The sequence below is a fragment of the Ptychodera flava genome, chromosome 10, assembly GCF_041260155.1.
Source record: "Ptychodera flava strain L36383 chromosome 10, AS_Pfla_20210202, whole genome shotgun sequence".
NCBI lineage: Eukaryota > Metazoa > Hemichordata > Enteropneusta > Ptychoderidae > Ptychodera > Ptychodera flava.
In genome coordinates, this window is record NC_091937.1 from 5,697,712 (window position 1) to 5,719,316 (window position 21,605).

Sequence of the window (21,605 nt, forward strand, 5' to 3'; positions counted from 1 at the left end):
TCTGTTCTCCCTTCAGAAACAAAGCCTGTTTGAGTTGTTGCCATTTGAAGAGACCAGCTAACAAATATTTCACATGCCATGAATAGAAACTGTTTCAAATCATTTTGATTCACTGCACCATGTGTTCACAAGGTGGAGCATCGGGAACGTTCCACTGCAGTTGAGGAAGTGAAGTTCCTTTGTTTTTATGGCTGTGGCATAGCCGTCATTTTAGTTTAACCATGTGATGATAGTTAGAAAGTTTAGAAATCATTAATTCTATAAAATAAATCATTGAATTTGTCTGCTTTTCAAAAATATGTCTAATAATTCCTGATAATAGGAAACTGTGTCATTGACATTATTAATTTAGAAATCCTGTATGTCTTTTTAGCAAAGTGATGAAATGTGATGGAGCATTTCAGTATTGCACTTGAGATCTCATTTTACTTAGCCAATCAAGTCATTTTTGTAATCATGAGTCTGTGGAACTACTCACATTATGCACCTCTGTTATACAGACACCTGCGTAATGGAGACTGAAATGTTATCCTGAACATAAGGCACTTTGTAATCAGGACTCTTGCTTTTTGTCTTTTCCCTGTCGATTTGTTAAATGGTCATTTTCATAAAAGAAAATGGTAATATTTGTCAATTAGGCATTTTCATTTTATTTATTTAATTATTTATTTATTCATTCATATTTATACTGGTTAGCTCCCTCAGTCAAAAATGTACTGATTTCCAGAGAGGACCAGTGTGATTTCAGATCATATCATCTTGTGTGATACATATCATCTTATCATATGAATGCTACTTTTTTAAAGACTGGTAAATATTGAAATTAATATTTGTAACACATGAAACTGTAATTTTGCATGACCTTGAGAATTGTCATCATGAAGTCACAGCTAACTAAATATTGTGAACTTTGAAAAATTCCTTTCCCTTATGTTCATCAATTCTAACTTTTAAGGTCAGTTGGTCATGTTATAGATTTAGAAAATTGTGCCTTATTGGTTGTATGGAGTGATGCTCACAATGTGTGGGGGTTACATTTTCATTAATTTAGTAACAACCAGATTGTCAGACATGTTCATACATGTAAGTACCAATAAATGAGTTGATAACAACACTTTACTTTTCAAAATATGAGAGAAATATGGCTGACTACTCCTGAAGATGGTGCTTATTAATCCCTAGGCATGGTATTTCATACAGTTATTTAGGGAAAAGGTCATGCAGTTAATTGTCTGACTCAACTTTACATTAGAGTCCATACACTAGTGAACTCTTGTGCTGTACAAACTATGTACCAGTGTTTACCGTTTAGAGGATCAACATTGACAAAGCAAATTAAGATCTATGTCACTTCACAGAGATAATGACATCAATTGTGCAGATAGCAAAAACATCTGCTAACCAGCCTTTTGACCTACTTCAGGATAATGCCATTGTAAACTATATTTAGCTTCATTTTCAAATCTCACAGACTAATTCTCGCAAGAGTAGTTTATCCTGCAGATATATTCTTACACAAGTTATACAGTATCTGACAGAGCTAAAGGTCAATTGAGCCTCTAACTCTTGAAAACCATCTTTGTATCGTATAGATTTGTATTGTAGTTCATCATTACCCAGAAACAACTATGGAGATAAAATGCTATGTTCAGAAAGCTTGTGTGTCATGTCAGGAGATAAACACACCATAGGGCGTAACTGATTACATTTATAACTTCATCATTCAATAAGCATTGTCTGTTGGTCTATGTGTTAGTAACATACAAATTTCAACCATATAATAGTCCCTATACACAGTGTGTGGAGGCACTGCGTTTGACTTGAGTAGATTTCTTGTGATTTCTTCGCCTCAGTTTTGTTACACACAGTATGAAAACAATATTTTTTTCAACAAAGAAGTAATGTGTCATTCCAGAAGGTACCTCAGTGTCACCGTTTTCATATCTGAAGGTGAATTCTTTAACAGGGTGATAAGGAAGGGGTTGAATCCCCCTCACCAACCGACTTTAGTATATTCCTATTGTTTTCAAAAGGATTGGTATACCAAAAGAGAGGGAAAGAGGGAACAAAGGGCTAATTTTGAAACTTACAAAAAAGTGAAGGTGGTTAATTAATGTTTCTTTTATTGCAGGCCAATAAACCTCCAATTAAAGATTTATTCAAAGATCTCAGAGATGGTACACAGCTGTTGTCACTTCTAGAAATACTATGTGGCCAACCATTGGTAAGTATTAGCTGTTATTTTTTGAATCTCTACAGTTATCTTGTCTCTGTGGAAAGTTTTCATATGGTGCTAAATAGTTAATTTTGACAAAGAATATCAGAACTTTATGTTTTTTGGATAACATGCAAAAAGTTTCTGGTAGATTTTATCTTGTCATGTAGGGTCAGAATATCAGATATTTGTTGAGAAGGAGACAAGAGAGCTGGTTGGAGAAGAATACAATCTAGGTGTTAATAGGTTTGAAATATTTGCATAATGAACCTTTCACTGTGCAGATTCTTTGTGACTGGCCAGACAAAATGACAAAATCTGGTCTGGCATCATACAGTGTAGTCCAACTTTTCGTCTCACAATCACCCTTTTTCTCAGTGGAATAATCCGGGCAAGGGATTGTAAGGTTTATCTGTTATCCCTGGTGGCAAACAAGAAGCAGGTTTATGAGCATGTAGGCTTGAAATCACCTTTGCCCCAGTTTTACCAGTTACGGTGTTGTACCTTTCCACCAAATTGTTGTGCATGTACACATGAGGTACAAATTATTTGCATTAACCAGCTAGTGTGAAACCACAAAAATTACCATGGTCTATATTAGACATTCCCATGGACCACGCCTTGAATTTATGGTAGTTCACTGCAAAGACCAGTCAACTCCAAGGTAACTTAAAACACAGACGTCCTCTACTGCGAATAAAAAAGCCAGTGGTAGCAGTACCAGTCCTAGGGCTTTTTGTTTTAAGGTAGTATGCGCCTCAAAAGTGAAAGACTCAAACTTTTGATCAAATTTTCCTAAATGAAACTTTCAACCATTCTCTTACCAATTCAACAATAAAAATCAGGGATCACCGTCCAAAGTTTGGAACTAGAAAAAGAAATTACTCAACATTGTGTGATATTTGAAATTCAAAATGGCCGCAATCCCTGTGTTAACTTTCTGGTAAAAATAAAATTTTGGATTTTCGAAAAACTACTGTTTTATTTCTCCATAAAGTGCAAGATTTAGAATAAGCCCCCACAAGTGGTAGATCAGGAAAAAATTGTAGAAATTTGAGAGTCGGAATATCTGCGGTGTGTTCTACCTTAAGTGTGGCAGTATGATCTTTGACCTTGACTCCCATATCTTTGTCACTGTCAAGGCAGGGCAAATCTGTTTACCCAAGATTGATACAGGTCCCACAGGGTCCTAGGAACATTAGTAAGATAATTGTAGTGGTCTGGCAAACTTTGTTTAGGATTCCTGAGTGCTTTCTTTATCAAACATTTTCCAGAATATTTGCTGGTAATAGCTTGTCTGCTTGTCCTCGATGCCAGATGAGTGTTCTGTGGTCTGGATCCCTGGACTTCTTGATTTGCTTAACCTCTGACCTGCACAATAAATTTTTTCCATTGACAAATCTGAAGTGGTAAACAAGAAGTTAAATCAGTGAACGTTTATTAGTGACTTTTCAGAGATATAAACAGCTTTCGAGTGAGTGCCAACTTTTTTTGCATGCAGATCCTGCTACCTGTACAATTTGTTAGGTGTCTTTTGTCGGTCTAGTTTGCAATTATACCAGTGTGATATTGGTGTTAAAAGCTCTACCTGAGTAAATTATAGGGAAATTTGCTATATTTCACAAAACTTGATATTGTTCGATTTTTGTTTTTATTATTTAAGTTTTCGACAGATGTTCCAGGATGCATTGTACAAATCTTTGGTGCTATCAAGAATGAAATGCCATAAATTCCAGTGCTAAAAAATTGGCAAAAGTTCAGAAATGTGAATTTTTCAAATTTGATATACATAGCAAGAACCAGGTAATATTTTAAGAAGTAAGAGATATTTCAGGGAATACAGCTAATCTCACAAACACTGGTACCAGGCACACATACAGTAGCCATAATGTCCAACTCGATTAAAAAAACTTTCATGGAAGCAGATAAGAAAAAAAGTTTCATCACCTTGTTGGCGATGTGGTTTTCAAATAATTGAGTTTTGAAGCACAGCTGCCACTGAATTACCCAGGATGCTTCAGCAAAAGGGAGGAGTGGGGATCATATCCTGATTTCATAGGGAGCTTTTGAATTGTTGAGGGGGCTTTGAAATGTAATTTGTTCACAATAATTAGGAAGTTGTATGATATGTTGTTGTGCCATTGTTGGGCTAATCTCCCTTCAGTGTTGCAGATGGAATTGTGGGAATTTAGCAGTCTTGCAGACAAGATGAAACACTGACTTAGCTATCTACCATCAGACCACTATGACATTCATGTACATAGACATGGGAATCCAAAGCAATTGAAGATAAAAAAGATAGCAATTTTTGTTCTTTAGCTGTTACAGCTCAGGGTCAATGATACACATGGCATTTTTTGTTGTGATTGATATACGACTAACATCAGTGCATTGGAAATTCTTATCTGCAGTAAACATAGTTCTGAAGTATTTGACAATCCAGAGTCAATAAATCTTGAGCAGTGGTCCAGCAGACATGAGGAGTAGAATATTATGGCAATGCATATTGCTGATCATAAAGATAAAAAGTGTTTATCTTCCTGTTCTGTGTAACTTAGCAACGTGTGAAATGACCCAGTTGACTACTCTTGAAGTTGACCTGCCTATGATTTTGGGCTCTTCCCTAAGGTTATTAAATGGAAACTGTCATGCAATTGGAAAGAAAATAAAAGGGACATTGTATTACATAATAAAAAGTTCCCATCGCTAGAGATGTAGACATAGAGAATTCCTACTTGTGATTGGCTGTTGCCATGGATTTTACAGTAGCATGCAGGAATCTGATTGGTCGAACGGTTTGATTTATCCAAAGAATGCATTTCAATCATTGATAAGCAGTGTCAATGTGTTTGCAACACTGTAAACAAACCAACATTGAAGTTGCAAAAATGTTTTTGAATCATCTATTTAATATCAGCTCGTTGGTACTTCATTTGGATGTGAATTTTTAGTATAACTTTCTGTACAACATCATCATACAGCTTCATTCTTCTGTCTACATCACTCATTTCACTTAAAATCATAAATGACACAGTCTGTCTAGATAGCCTCAGGAAGTAATTTGAACTGTGGGCTATAAAGGGATTTTAGGGCTGAGTGGTTTGAAAAGTGTATTGACCAGCATGATTTCAAGGCTTCATAGAGTTTGATCCAAGACTTAACTGACTTAGGTCTGTCCATTCATTGTAGGCTTATCACCAAACATTAGCTTCATTGCTATCATTCAAAACATCCAAACATTTTACATGTAAATAGAGTACAATTGATATGCCAGCCTTTACAATCTAACCAGTGTGGAGAGTTACCTTGAGTGATGAAGACACAAAACAGACCAGGTGAATCTTCAATATAATTAATCTGTCTCCTGTGAGGTAGTCATGGATGAACATTTCTCAATTTCTGAGGTAGTGATTTTAAGACTGTAGTAATAGTATGTAACTTTTCACAAATTTGCCTGTATGATGTCATAGAGGTATTTTGGATGATATTTGACAGAAAGGAAATTTTCATGTCTGACCTTAAATGCATTGAAATGTAATGAATAAGGAGGTATGAAGTAGGGAAGTGCCACAGAGAATAAGAGAGTACATCTACCCTGTCAACAAACACCTCATCTTTGATCACATATTTCAAATCTGTACAATTTACCTGTGATTACATTTTGTCCAAAATCATATCGGTTGTCATCAGAAAGTGAAGAGCATTAGCATTTTAGTCCCCACGGACACCGTCCGGGGGGACTTATAGGTTTGGTCATGTCCGTGCGTGCGTGCGTGTGTGCGTCCGTCCGTCCGTTCACGCAGATATCTCAGAGATGCAAGAAGCGATTTCATTCAAACTTGGTACAAGGATTACTACATATGTCATACAGATGCACGTTTATTTGTTTGTGATACGATCCAATATGCCGCCAGGCGGCCATTTTATTACGATTTTTTCATGTACAGAGCCATAACTCAGACATGTTTCAACCGATTTTATTCAAAGTTGGTACAAGGACATTGACCAATGTCATAGATATGCACGTCAATTTGTTTTGTGATACGATCCAATATGGCCGCCAGGCGGCCATTTTATTACGATTTTTTCATGTATAGAGCCATAACTCAGACATGTTTCAACCGATTTTATTCAAAGTTGGTACAAGGACATTGACTAATGTCATAGATATGCACGTCAATTTGTTTTGTGATACGATCCAATATGGCCGCCAGGCGGCCATTTTATTACGATTTTTTCATGTATAGAGCCATATCTCAGACATGTTTCAACCGATTTTATTCAAAGTTGGTACAAGGACATTGACTAATGTCATAGTAATGCACGTCAATTTGTTTTGTGATACGATCCAATATGGCCGCCAGGCGGCCATTTTATTACGATTTTTTCATGTACAGAGCCATAACTCAGACATGTTTCAACCGATTTTATTCAAACTTGGTACAAGGACATTGACCAATGTCATAGATATGCACGTCAATTTGTTTTGTGATACAATCCAATATGGCCGCCAGGCGGCCATTTTATTACGATTTTTTCATGTACAGAGCCATAACTCAGACATGTTTCAGCCGGTTTTATTCAAAGTTGGTACAAGGACATTGACCAATGTCATAGATATGCACGTCAATTTGTTATACATATATACGTCAATTTGTTATGTGATACGATCCAATATGGCCGCTAGGCAGCCATTTTATTACGATGTTTTCATGTACAGAGCCATAACTCAGATATGTTTTGACCGATTTTATTCAAAGTTGGTACAAGGAGATTGACTAATGTCATACATATGCATGTCAATTTGTTATGTGATACGATCCAATATGGCTGCCTTGCGGCCATTTTGTTACGACTTTTTCATGTACAGAGCCATATATACTCTCAGGCATATCTCAATCGATTTTATTCAAAGTTGGTACAAGGACATTAACCTATGTCATACATATGTATTTCAATTTGTTTCATGATATGATCCAATATGGCTGCATGGCAGCCATTTTGTTACAATTTTTTCGTGTCCTTAGCCAAAACTTGGGCATGTCTCAACTTATTTTATTCACCAATTTTAATCATTGTACAAGGACAGTGACCTATGTCATACATATGCACATTGATTTGTTTTATGATACAATCCAATATGGCCGCCGTGTGGCCATTTTTTTTCCGATTTTTTCATGTCCGGAACCATAACTCAGACATGCATCAAGCAAATTTATTCAAAGTTGGTACAAGGACATTGACTTATTTATGTATGTCGATTGGTTTCACGAGATGGTCCAATATGGCCACATGGTAGCAATTTTGTTATGGTTGTTTCATGTCGAGAGCCATAACTCTGGCAAGTCTCAACTGATCTTATTCAAAGTTGGTACATGTACATTGACTTACGTCATACATATACGTGTTGAGTTTTGAAACAGTAAGATCAAATATTGCTGCATGGCGGTGATTTTGTTACAATTTTCAAATGTACAGAGCCATAATCAGACAATTTCCACCAGTATCATTCAAAGTTGGTACAAGGACATTGACCTATGAGTATTTCATACATATGCTCGTCAATTTGTTTCATGTCATGTAGCAGTAACATGTCAATTATTGAAGTTTCATAAGTAGGCTGATATGTCAAGAAATATGTACTGCATCAATTCATGAAACTTTATACAGATGATAACTGATGTTAAGCTCACATTGCTTTAACATTGAAAAAGACATTTATCAGTGTCATTTTAATTAATTTGTAATTGCATAAGTAATGAACTTTCCTAATTAGGGTGATATAGCCATAAATTAATACAACGTCAAATATGATGAAACTTGATACAGATGTTGATCTCATAGTGTTGTAAATACTGCATCAAACTTTATGAAATATGGTACCAGTGATAATCTGTCAAGTGTTAGAATTGTGTGCACAAATGTTTTGCACATCCTGTTGATTAATTCCTAGTTGACTCATTTTCTGAACTTTAGGATGGTGGCCTACATTGGTTTTATGTTTTCATCACCATGGAACTCATTCTTGGCCATTGAGCGTCATCTGTATCAAAGTATTTTTATCACAGACCTAATTAATGAAGAGGACTCTATCCTCTCTGAGGACATGTAATCAAAGTACCCATTAACAAGTGGGGACTGTGTCATCAACGATGACTTGTTTTTAATTATATCAGTCTTTAGGTCTAAAATTCTAATAATTCTAACAGTCAAGACACAAAGATATATAGAAATATGCAATATATTATGGACCAGTGATGTATCAAACTGAAGGAACACAATCAAAATACTGCAATAGTGTATTACATCCTTTGAAAACGCATACATCTGCAGTGTTTACTTGGGTTTACAGGAGTTCCCCAGTCGTGTCACCAGAGTTTCCCTCTGTAAATAATGTATTTATCCGGGTCATTGGGTGTATGTGTGTGATTGTCCTCTGAAGTTTGGATTTGCGCTTTCCCAGACCCACTCCTGGCATGTTCAAGTATGATCTGTTTCATTGTAATCAAAAAGAAGGTACAAAGTGCAACTTTGCTACTGTTCATAATTTGTTGTCAAATTTGTCTGATATTAAAGCCGGAGCCTCCCTTTAAAAGGGTGCCAACCTATGGCGGCATTCATTGTGTAAGTGGACACCAAACAGGCAACATGAGGGCACACGCTCCAGAAAATGCCACTTTTTAGTTTTCCCCGGCCGCAAAAACGCTGACAGACTGCCAAGCGGCCAGCACGAAGCTGCTGCCGATCGAACTCTGTGGTTATATTCAAATTCTAACATGACTGGAAGACGTTTTTTAAGGAAATTCGAATGTGGTGCTGGGGAATAAATGACTGTTGGCAATTTGAACCGACCGTCAATCAAACGGCTATTTGCAGGATTAGCAAAAGGTGACAAAAGATTGAAATCAGTTTGTGTAATTAATGTAATAGAAATCAAACATCGTACTGGCCATGTGTTTGACTGGGAGGAGAACTCCACTAATGCGAGAACCTGGGATTGAAAAGTGCGGCTTTAAACACATTACAAATGGCCCTTTTAAAGACAGCCAAATATGAAAAGAGAACTACCCACATAACAAAAAATTTAGAAAGCATGAGACCCACAATAATTTCAAAACTTTTATTCCCAGTCCCCTCAAAACCGTAAAAAATTTGGGTGGGTGTTTGCCCATACATCACCTTGATTTGAAACTTTCAGTTAAAGTTGGTGCTTGCTCACACATGAGCTCATACGCCAGTAAATACGGTTTAACTATATAAGAGGATAATAGAAGTGTCACTTGGGTTCCAGTACCATTTACCTAATAACTATCTTCCCAAACCTTAGCAAAAACGCTGTCATATGTTAACTTACATGAGGTTGCATGAGGTCAGAATAAGTGATGATTCTACACACATCCAAGCAATTTTAGGCACCGAAGATGCACACGTAAATTCACCTCTTTGTATTCATCAGTGTTTGTGTATGATTATCTGTCCTAATTGTCTGGTAGAATGACTGTCTGATACCAATCTATTTGATACGTACAATTCAGTGATTACCTTAATATTGTGAAGATGTGATTTAATGATTGAGCAATTGCTGTTTAATGACATGTTAGCAACATCCAGTTTGAGGGCAAACAATAGTGCAAGCCAACATGACAGTTATTTCCGATAAAAAAATCAGTTAGTCTGCATGTATCAGAGATTTGACTTCACATCTTTGACGGGTAATGGCTTTTCTACCATGTACCATCGTTACATGTATCCCACTCCATGATGCACTTTTCTACAAACTTTTTAAAGGTTTTACATTGAGGCAAGCAGCACCATATACTAGTACCTATAGGCTGTAAATTGTAATGCAATTTATTTGATCTACCAAGATTTTGACTCCTACAGAGATATTCTTTGTGGAAGAAAGTTCATTTAAATTTTGCCCGTCCTGTTTTTGCAAATGTAGGTAGTGTCATGTTTCAATGTGAAAGGACATTAATTTTTTTGCAAAATCAGTATAAATTTTTGGCATTTATAGATTAAATATTTCACATGCTATGGTATGTTCTAACATGATTCGCAATAACCAATCATAAGGTAATCTGGATACAGCTGAGACAGAAAAACAAAATCCGACCTATATTGGGTTGAGACAGACTTGGTAAGAAACAAGTGGGAATAAATAATGGAACATGAAGGTTTGTTTGCTTGGTGCTAATATTTGTGAAATACGTGACAGCAATATTGCTACCATATGGAAAAGTCAACACTTACAAACTGCATTAGGAGCATAATGATCCATATTTCATTAACTTAGCCAAGCAATTTCATTTGAATGTAATGATTAGATGTGACCAGTGAATGAGTAAAAGCAATCCAGGACTGCATATTAATTGAAATGGTAACTATGTCACACACACACACACACATAACTAGTATAATCCATCCAGTCAGTGAGTTGTAGATCTTGTACTTCACATACAGTAAGCCTATCAAGAATTGAAAAGCACTTAAAATAGAAAGCTGTTTGCTGAGCAGAGTTTCTGGAAATTAAAATTTAGCAGACTGTGTGATTTATTGCACCACCCTTACCGAAAATTATTTCTACTGCAAATTTGCCGTAAGTTTGCTGCAAATATGCAGCAAGCATATAGCTTGCAGGAAGGAGTTGCAGAAGTTTGCAGGTAGATGTGACCCTCCTGCAAACCCTTAAGTCAGTTTGCAGCAAATTTGCGGTAAACGACTAAGTTGCTGCAAATTTGCGGCAAACAAGATTATTGCTGCAAATATGCAGCAACACATGATTGACATATTTCCCACTATTTCATTACCAGGGAGTACACACTACACACTGAGTACTGTTGCACTTCGTGACCAGTCATGTGTAAGCAACATAAATTGATCTTTCATTTATATTTTATGTTCCTTTATTTCATAACAGACAATCCACTTTTTAAATTATAATAACTGGTAATGCTAGATAATGAACAGCTTCAGTTATGCTGGTGAAAGCATTGCATGGATATACCGGTAGAGTGCATCTATAGTATATACTGTAGTGACATGATGTAATAAAAGTGCCCTTTGACAATCTGGTTGGGTAAATTATGGTTGGATCGAAAACTGAATTTTTAGGGAAACAATTTTTGAAACAGGGACTTGTCTGTCTTTCAAGTTACACCCTGTATTTTCTGCGAATGATACCAAAATGCAAACAGTTTCGAACGAAATGTGCGTTTGATAATGGTCTGTAAGGACACGTCGTAGACTTTTGTTACTGCAAATCTGTACAGTAATGTTTCCGCTACTACCTCCAAGCATGCAGAGTAGTGGCTGTGCTCCAAGCTATTCATCCCATCAATATAGTACATGTATACGGTACGTACAATGCACTGCAGCTTACAGTCTGTCCCATCGATGCCGCTGACAAAATCTCGCCTTCTGATAACATGGGTCGAGGTAAAAGGCTTTTGTCCATGTTTTCAGCGTTAGAGTTGTATTGCCGAGCACAAATTTGAGATTTAGGATTACACTCCATCCCGAGTCCCTGTACGAAAATTCAAAGCGCCGCTTCATCAACGTCCAACACGTCCTGTGTATCAGCTGCGAGCAGCCGACATGTTTACACTCTCCGGTCACGGTTCATCAAGGTCACTTCGCGCATTGATATTGATTCTTCGTGCTGAAAGAATTTTTACTCTCTTTTTAGTCTTTCTATGATAAAAATAACCATTTTCATTAAACTAATAGATTAAATGCTATATTAAGTATGAAATATAACGGATTGGTGCAGATGTAGAGTCAATTCCAGCATTTAAAAACGGGACTACATTATCAATCGCGTAATGATTTATAGATCGCACTTCCGTTATCGTCATGAGGCTTGATCGGCGCGAAGTTAGATTTTAGTACCATCGGCCAGTGTCGGCTGCGTACTTGTGAGCAGGGAGTTTTCTAGTGGACAATTTCGTGATCTTTCTATGGAATCGCCAGCCAAATGATATCACATAGTTGCAAAAACGTGTATACAGTACCAGGGACAGGCGGAGTTCTAAATTTGTGAACGCGAGCGGCAGTAAAGATGCCGACTATATTTTCTGAGTACGGTATTTACACACAGCACGGTGAGACCTGCAACCGGACCGGGAATCGTCCCAGCGTCTGCGAGCCGTTCACAAATGTAAGTCAATATACCGTTCGTCTGTACATCGATCGCTATAATTATGTTCTGTAATCGTTGTATTGCAATCTTTACCTAAAGATAAATTTTCGTTGAGTACTGGTTCACTATTTTTTACATCCATGTTCATACTGAATTCACTTTCGTTTCACAACAGTTACAGTAAGTGCTGAGATTTTTGCAGATTGTCGCCGTCGTGTATGTAAACAACATACGGCGAGTTGTCCGCTGTCGGACATTTTAATCATTATTAATTTAATTTCGATCATAAATATTTATGTATTTTCTGCTTCAATTTTTCAACTTGATTTTGTCTCATTTTCAAATAATTATCGTTTTGTTTCATGAAATTTACAATGTTTGGTCAAACGGTAAAGACTTACACTCTTCCCTGAACGATTTATATTTTTCAGAATCCATTTCTGGTACACCAAAGGGACAAGAAATTCAGAGAACAGAAAGCCAAATCGCAGCCTTTGACAGTAATGTAAATGTTACATGAAACTTCTCAAGTCAAAAGAAAATCTTGACATGATCATGACACTTATGTGGCATGAAATGAACATGGCATATAAAATAAATTGTACCACAATTGAATTTAACCTTTTTTTTCTGTCATCTTTTTGTTTATAATAACTTTATTTGCGCTGACCATTGTTTCTCGTGAAACTGGTATTTTAGAGTTAAGTTGGATAAATAATATTTATATATTGGCCGACTGTGGACAGCACAAGATGTGTTTTATCCAACTAAACTCTGAAATACCAGTTTCACGAGAAACAAGGTCAGCGCAAATAAAATAATTTGCTGTATGGAGTTTGCGGCAAATTTTCAGTAACATTCAAATTAATTTGCCGCAAGTTTGCTGCAAGGATTGTGCTGCAAATTTGCTGCAAAGAGTTTGCAGCAACGTTGCGGCAGGGAGTTTGCTGCATATTTGCAGCAAGTTCACAAGAAACCTAATTTGCATCTGAAAAATGAACCACCGGCATATTTGCGGCAAATAGTTTGCTGCAAATTTACTGCAAAGCTTGCGGCAAATTTGCAGTAACAGTTTGCGGGAGGCCTAAATTTCGGTAAGGGCAGTGCCAGAGTTCCTCAGACAGAGAACTATATTTTTTAGTTTTCAACCAATCATAGGCCACCTTGGGAAAAATATTGCACATTGAACTGCAAACAGTCCAGACAGGGATTTGGCCCGGTATCCTTTCTTGTGGTCATATGATACTAAGAAATGCTGCAGATGTGGAGTTGTTATGGCAACCTGTGAGGTAATCCAGGACCAGTATATGCACGACTTGACCTACTGCGGCTTCCACCAGTGGCTTTATCAGTTTTCATCTTCATCTTTTGCAGAAAAGAGAGAGAGGGCGTATGCGTGTACATCATCTGAATAATGTTAATAAAGCCCTGCAAGTATTGGAGCAAAATAATGTAAGTATGATGAGCTTTTTCACTTTGTGTTCTTTACGTGCTGTTTATTTGCATTTCCCTGTTGTGTCTGTAAAACATGCAGAAAATGGACCCTGGACGAGCTGCCCGGGGAATGTTTTTCTTCATTTGTAGTTAACTACATGGCCACAAAGCAGATGTCTATTCTCAGTGAAGAATTTTTCTCTCAGGACGTACCTTTTGTGATGAGGCCTTTAATATTGCTTTGTCCTGTCTGCAGATTTCTAAAGTTTATTTTCATAGGGTATTTGCAGTATGATTATTGATCATTTGATGAAGTTCTTCGAAAGTACTAGCAACAAATATAAAGTAGTTCACTCCTTATGTAAGATCAGCACAGGGTAATTCATGTTGACAGTTAGTTCTTTGTCGATGGTCTATCAGTGATTTTGTAACAGTTATACCAGAGACCAAAAAGTAGTTTCAAAAGATGGTTTGATGACAACATGGATTTATCCCATTACCTACACAATATGGTTGATCCCCACCATTGTGTGATCAAAGCAGGGAAAGTTTGCTAATTGCTACCTCAGCAGTGGAAACCTAATTCAAATTGTTGGGTAGTGGAATTTTATCTGACAAAAATTCGGCTAAACGTTCATCTGTTAACACACATCAATTGTTCCGTTTCGCCTGAGTGAGTATCTTGACAACAGGTCAGACCTTCTAAGTTCTAAAGTAGCATACAGCCTGAGGTAGTATCCCTGATCCATTGTATTCACCCTCAAACTCCATTAGGCGATCTTTTTATAGCTGTTGACACAGGCAGCCATATTTGAAAGTTTGTTTATACAGCATGGCATTGTGGGTACAATTTTGCTGACCCCTGACCTTAGGTTAAAAGGTCGCCACATTGACCCATATAATCAGTTCACAAACAGCAGCTGTATTGCTTCAAATATGCCGGGTTTTCTGCCAGTTTTTCCAGCAAATGCACTGTAGTTCTAGATTTTCAGTGTACCTAATGTAAAATCTGCCTTGATGGTGGGATTTATTATCAGAAATTGTGAGTATGGTGCTTGTTATTTGAGTAGACATTTTGCTACTGTACACAACTCCATAGGCTGTAGCCATACTGGGCTAGACTGTGTCTTTACTATTGGAGAAACAATGTGTGTATTTGATGATGTGTTACCAGCTTTAGCTATGCATCATATGGGTCATAAAACCACCTCCCAGCCACAAATCTGTACAAATTTCAATACAAGCAGAGAGGATCTGTGCAGTACCAGTCGATCCTCTTTTATCATTCACATACAGTGTAAATACATTTTGGGTATGTGTTGTATCGTCACATACGTACTCTGATGTCTTCTGTTCCAGTAGAACTTTCTAGATAATTTACAAGATACTTGAAGAATGATGTTGTCTCCGACAATCACAATTTTATTTTTTATTTTCAACTGAAAATTTATTGTATAAACACTGAAGTTTTTGCTGTTTCTTGCAAGAATATAAGGTGATCAGATCAAATCTCTGGTAAAAAAAGTTTGTTATGTTTATAAATGCCAACAGTTTTGTGCGGTGATTTTAACTAACGTTAAAAAAAATTCGTGGTCAGTTTTTATTGTGCAAATTTTGAAATGCTGTGTTTGTTATTTTAATGTTGAGCAGTAATATTTAACAACACTGTTAAAGTTACTTTTGGAGACAAAAAGGTTGATACCATGAAAAGTGACTGAAGTTATTTTTGATGATCGTTTCTGCTTTCTGAAATCATATACACAACTCACATCAGATTGCCTCTGTAAGGTACAAATTTGCCATATAAGATACAATTTATAAAACTCGTAACTTTTTTCAGTAAAAAGAGAGTTCACACTTTTGTAATTGATACATTTTATAAAATTGGCTTCTTGTAGTGTCGGGTGATCATGATCCCACAATAATAATAATGATAATAATCCTTGTTGGCTGCCACATGTAAAAACAAAAGAGTTGAATTCAATGTCAGTATTAAGACATGTGTTTGCTGTTTTCTTTCCATTACTGCAAGCACCACAATTGTTACAGCCTAACATCCTACAGAAGTCATCAAGGAAATCATTGACAGACCATCTGTGCAATAGTTCCTGTAAACACAGCCGCATGTGCTTATCACTAGCCTCTCTGTTGGCAGTTCCATCCATGTATACTAGCAGAAACCATTCTATTAACAATGTTTACCTACAGAGTTTTGAAGTTTACATGGTGTACAGGAAAACAATACACAGATGCAGTTTAGGGACCTTCTTATGACTGAAATGTAGGCACAGAGATTAAAGTTATTTTCTATATTTATGAATTTTTTCCATTTTTGGCAACAGGTAATAATCTGCCCTTGCGGTGTGAGTTCAACCATTGTGCACATGTAACTACAGCTGTTGCTAATCAGATTAGCAAGTTTCACACACTGTTCAGACCCCAGATACAAGCAGCATCATTTGACATTTTGATGTGCAGTCTGGGGGTCTGTTTGACTTTGTACATGTATGTGTACAGTAAGGGGAACAGTATTTGTGTCTGCGTGACAGATTTAATAACTGCTCAGACAGTTAATATTTGAGTATCAAAATATATATTCATATTATTGTAATAAAACCTCCCTTACTAATGTTCTCTTTTTTATGTGTTTTTCTCATGATATGTCTCTTTGGTATTGCCTATTGGTGTCAAATTGTGTTTACCTGTGGTTTTCAACTCATGAATTGCTGTTTGGATGAACTTTCAACCCCTGGCAGATAAAATTAGTGAATATAAGCAGCAACGATATTGTTGACGCCAATCCTAAATTGACTCTAGGTCTTGTATGGTGTATCATCTCACACTGGCAGGTAAGGACAACAAGTTTTAATGCAATCTTCTGCCTCATATTTCAAACAAACAAACAAACAAACACACAAACAAACTATTTCATTATCGTTCAGATTACAAGCGAGGGGAATGATTGTGATGTAAACCAAGATTTAAACCAAGATTTATTTTATTTTTTGTATATTTATGTACATGATAGTATTTCAGTTATTTCTGTCACTTTTCATATTGAGATTATGACAGTTATTCATGGTATTTTCTAGAAAATTATAAATCACTATCTCAGGAATCTTGCATGAAAATAATTTGATCAGTAAAGAAAATACTGAAATTCTTGCTGTCGGTAGAATAATGTGAAGCATGTTGACAGTTACTCATGTACATCTGTGTAATATAATTCCTTGATAAAATTTCCAGTTTTGCCTTTTGAAATTGTACAGTAGTGGCAAACAAATTCTTCACTGGTGTTGATGTTTATCATAAACATCTGTCAAATTTTGTTGAAACATGATGCTGCGTTGGTACTGTTCTGTATTATGTATTGACCTAATACCCATCGAGTGTAGCAATAAAACAATAATACCACTGTGACTGAGAAAAAACTTTGAAATCAAGTACACACAGCTTGTTTAGTATCTGTCGGAGTTGTATATTAGTTTTATCGTTTTAAGATTGAGTTTCTTCCTTCAGCGTGTCAGAGATCAGAGAAATCAGATAAACATCTATATTCTGTTGCTGGCAATACATCAGTAAATTTTTTGTCGTTTGAGTCCGTAAACAAGAAAGATATGGTTTGACAAGTGGTTCACAAAGATGATGAAAAAATCTAAAATCATAAGTGTGTTGCCCATGTTGTTTTTCACAGTACATGCATGCATAAAGTTCCAAGGTGTCCTTGCTAGACACATGTGGTAGCATTATGGCTGACAAACTATCTTTGTACTATCCAGGATAAAGTTATTCATAGATACTGCGATATGGATTGACTTTCTGATGAAACATTTGTTCAAGGAGTGTTGTCTTGTCCATTATTTATATAATGAGTGTAACAGTTTGAATTGCTTGTCAGTCATGTTATAAATTGGGACAGCTGGTTGTCCCATTGTTAACTTTTCTGCTGATTGAAGAGAGTTCTGCTATCTCATTTATCATAGATCCTGTATTATGTGTGTGATACAATAGCAAGGCAACTGTTTTGTTTAATGAAGTGATGAACCTAAAATATGTGAAAGTTAATTTTAAAAGATAATAAATTACATGTCAGACTCAACTCAGAATGTTATGTTGAATCAGATTGGTTGATGAAATAGAGGCTTAAAGTGTTATTATCTGTGTTTTTGTAATGTCAGCCAATCACAAAACAGATACAGAGGGAGACTTGTTGCTTCATTGCAATCAAGAGATGGCATGTCTGTGCTGCATTTTGGGTTGTCACCTGAACCACCAGTTCAAACTGAGTTGACTTTTTTGAAAGATGCTCATTGCCAACTCTTTCATACATGTATGTTCTATTCTAACCACTCTTACTGTCCAGTAGTCATAGAGCTAGAAACCATTTCCTGTTATGTAGTTGTAGATCTAGAAACCATTTTCCATTATCTGCCTAATATCTGAGTGCATTCTGAAACGAGTAGAGCTTTTCATACAGGTACTTCAACACAAGGAATCTGTAATCATGCATAGTGATTCAGACGTAAGTTTTTGTTGCATCTCATTCCATCTTTATTATCTCCATCCAGTGAAAAAAAAACCACTTTTCACATTTTATTCCCTCTTATCCCTGTGAAGTTTACACGCGTTGTAATGTCATGATGTTAAAAATAGGGAAATTTCCCAAACATGTATTTGTGTATGAAGATTCGACTGTTGCCTTATTCATTTCATATTCAGGGGCAGAAAATACACAATATCAAAAGCTTTCCTGCATCTGTTAAACAAACACCATGACAATACACCAACAGTAGGCTTGTCCCTTTCTCCACCTCTTGTGAACCATGTTGATATTCAATATTCAACTTGTTCTGTTCCCTTTCCATTCATGTGTGTGTGTGTGTGTGTGTGTGTGTGTGTGTGTGTGTGTGTGTGTGTGAGTGTGTGTGTGTATATATATATATATATATATATATATATATATATATATATATATATATATATATATACATATATATATAATTTTTTTTCCTTTCCCTCTTTTCACAAGAATGATCTTTGAATTGAACTGCATCAAATACATTTTCACAGAGAAATAAACCACTGCCAACCTCAGAAACATCAATACTAACACCCAAATCGCTTTTGGCCAATCAGAATAGGGTGAACACAGAACCTGTTCTTTGCTTTTCCAGAGATATGCAACAATACTATAACACGTCAGTTTCGAGCCAATACCAAAGTTGTTGATAAATGTTGTATCTTGCATTAGTTACCATTTCTGCTCTGCTGAAAAAAATTCTTTTTGGCTACATCACAATGTACATGTATCATAAAGTGGATTGCAAATTATTTGATTAACCTCATCAATTATCTTGAATTACATCAGTCTGAAACCAATATCCTTTGTGTCAATCATGAAACAGTGTTTGCATTTTTTTGTGAAAGGAAATTGATGAAGTGATCATGAAAGTTCCATACATATGATAACCCTTTCATTGTGTGTGTGCTTGCAAGCATAAAGGAAAAATTGTATGTCGTGTATTACAAGGTAGGGCAGTAATTACATTTCGTTATTGGTTGGCATTTAGCAAAAACTATGTTGGGGTACCTGAGGCTGTTGGTATTTGAACCAATATTAAGCAGTTCAGTCTTCAAAAGATCAACCTTGTGAAGTGTGCTCGTTTCCACAATTTTAAAGCCAGCATCTATGCTTCACTTCGCATTCTAAGGTGCTTCTGCAAATCATTAGTAATGTCCAACAAGTTGCCAGACTACCTTTCACTTGAATGCAAAATACAAAATACAAGAGGAAATATGCCTGAACTTTGACAATTTCTAAATGGTCCTTTTTTGTCATTTAACCCTTTTCCTGCCAAGTCCATATTTCACCATCAGGTCAAGATGATTAAAATTAATGAAACACAACATGTTCCATATGGTGTATTTTCACATATTACTGTACATTTGAAAGCTGTTGAAAACATAACATAAATACTGTAAACTTGATTTTTTTGGACTAAAGATGCTATAACAGACCAAGCCAAGTGGGTGAAAATACGTCATGTCTTGGCTCAATACCGCTTTTTACTGACTTGGCTGATGGGAAGTGATACTGTCTGGCAGGAAAAGGGTTAAGTCTGCATGTTTCCCATTTTAAGATGGGTAGCGTCTGGACATATTTAATGCACAAAGGGATTTTTTAGAGCTTACTTAGCTTTAGTGTTTTGGCGTTTTCTGTTACTTTCATTCTGTCGATAAAATTCAATTTCTTGCTCTCCTCTAAAAATCATGTGGAAATACTTAGTACAGCCTGTATGTTTTCCAGTGTCCAGTGTTATGATTGAAAGCTGAATATCTGTCCAAATCAGAATTCATTCATCAACAGTAGCATTGCATGTTGTAATTGTACATGTTGTTTTGTTTGCAAATCTACACTCTATATGTACTTGAGGAAGGAGAAAAATAAACTGTGCTTGTTTTCAAGAACAGAAATAATGAAAACATCAAAAGTTAGTGCTGTTATCCCTGTAAAAAAAGGCCGATCCGATCAGACCAAACTACAAGGTATCAAAAGCTTGTCTACAAAACAGAGGCATGGTACACTGTAGCCTCTTTCCAATTACAACAAAGTAGTTTCTGCTCATGACAGTACAGTAAACACATATAACATCTATCTCTTGACCTGACGTGCAATATCAAAAGTGCCATTGGAATGAAGCTTTCATTACTAATCTCTGAAATTGTTGTGAGGTTACAAAGTGAAAACATCAGTAGCATGGTCACCTTGTCATTCCCCCTTTTCAGTGGGTGAAAGTTTTGCCCACTATTTTCCTCTACATGGATTGAACCTAAGCACTGTAAACAATGGAACAGTACACAGTATGATGGTGGAAGGGTTACTGTTTTGTACCTTTGATCTATCTATCTGTCTTGCTTTTAGCACTGTCAAATATATTTGCGTCTTTCTCTTTGTAGTTTAGATCACACAACAGGTATTTTCAGTTCTGTGTGCATAATCAAGCCATACAAAACAAAAGTAAAACCTTATACGTGCCAAAATTGTACAAAATTTTGCAATTGCATAATTTTTCTCATGCTCGATAGACACATATACAATAACTTTATGTACTGTCTGTTGCTCCACGTAGAAGCTGACTCGCACACATCTGGAAATGCCATTCTTATCAATCATCTTTTCAACTACAAACTCTTTCTATATGTGTCATAGTGATATTTATAATTCCACTCTTTGTTGTTAGTTTAAATATAGATATTAGGTTATTCTGCATGTTTCATAAAGAGATAAATGGCTGCAGTGGTATATGTAGTCTAGAATCTGGCCATCATTTCCTGCCCTCAGAAATGTCAAAGCAGGGATCGAGTATGTAGATGACAGCTAGAATCTAGACTACTGCAGTTATAAATATAGAGGACCATGATCACATGTATATTATCTAAGTAGTCAGTGGTGTTTCAAGAGATTGTATTAAATAACTAACTGCATCATGGTTTTATGAAATAAAAAGAGGGGTAGCTCTAACTAATGTATTGCAGCTATAGCTATTTACAGTGGTGTCAATAGTTTTCTTTCGTGACTGTAGACTTTGCAAGGCAGTATGCAGGCCTTGTAGAGTTTTGTTGCTCAGTTGGTTATGGTATTATTAAGCTTGTGTGAATGAGAAGTGTTGGAATGTGGGATTTGGTTTGATGCGTTAAACAGGTGGGATGGTTCTCTGCATGATAGTAATTATGGGTGATATACAGCATTGAGGTTGAGGGGACTTTGTGAGAGTGTTTGAAAAATGGAAGGGTTTAACTGAAGGTGAAGATAAA

At 36.2% G+C, this 21,605-nt stretch overlaps 1 protein-coding gene across 26 annotated transcripts in view; it reads left to right on the forward strand.

The window, feature by feature from the left end:
* Positions 1-21,605, forward strand: part of LOC139141848 (dystrophin-like) — a 281,115-nt gene that overhangs the window by 85,581 nt on the left and 173,929 nt on the right. For 13 of the 26 annotated variants that reach the window (XM_070711564.1, XM_070711567.1, XM_070711572.1 and 10 more), the window contains exons 3-5: positions 2,132-2,224; positions 13,731-13,808; positions 16,547-16,639. In XM_070711564.1, the coding sequence (XP_070567665.1) occupies positions 2,132-2,224; positions 13,731-13,808; positions 16,547-16,639 (264 nt within the window). Of the gene's footprint in view, positions 1-2,131; positions 2,225-13,730; positions 13,809-14,670; positions 14,833-16,546; positions 16,640-18,267; positions 18,313-21,605 lie in introns of those variants that run through there. The other 13 variants (XM_070711563.1, XM_070711569.1, XM_070711568.1 and 10 more) reach the window with 4 other exon arrangements.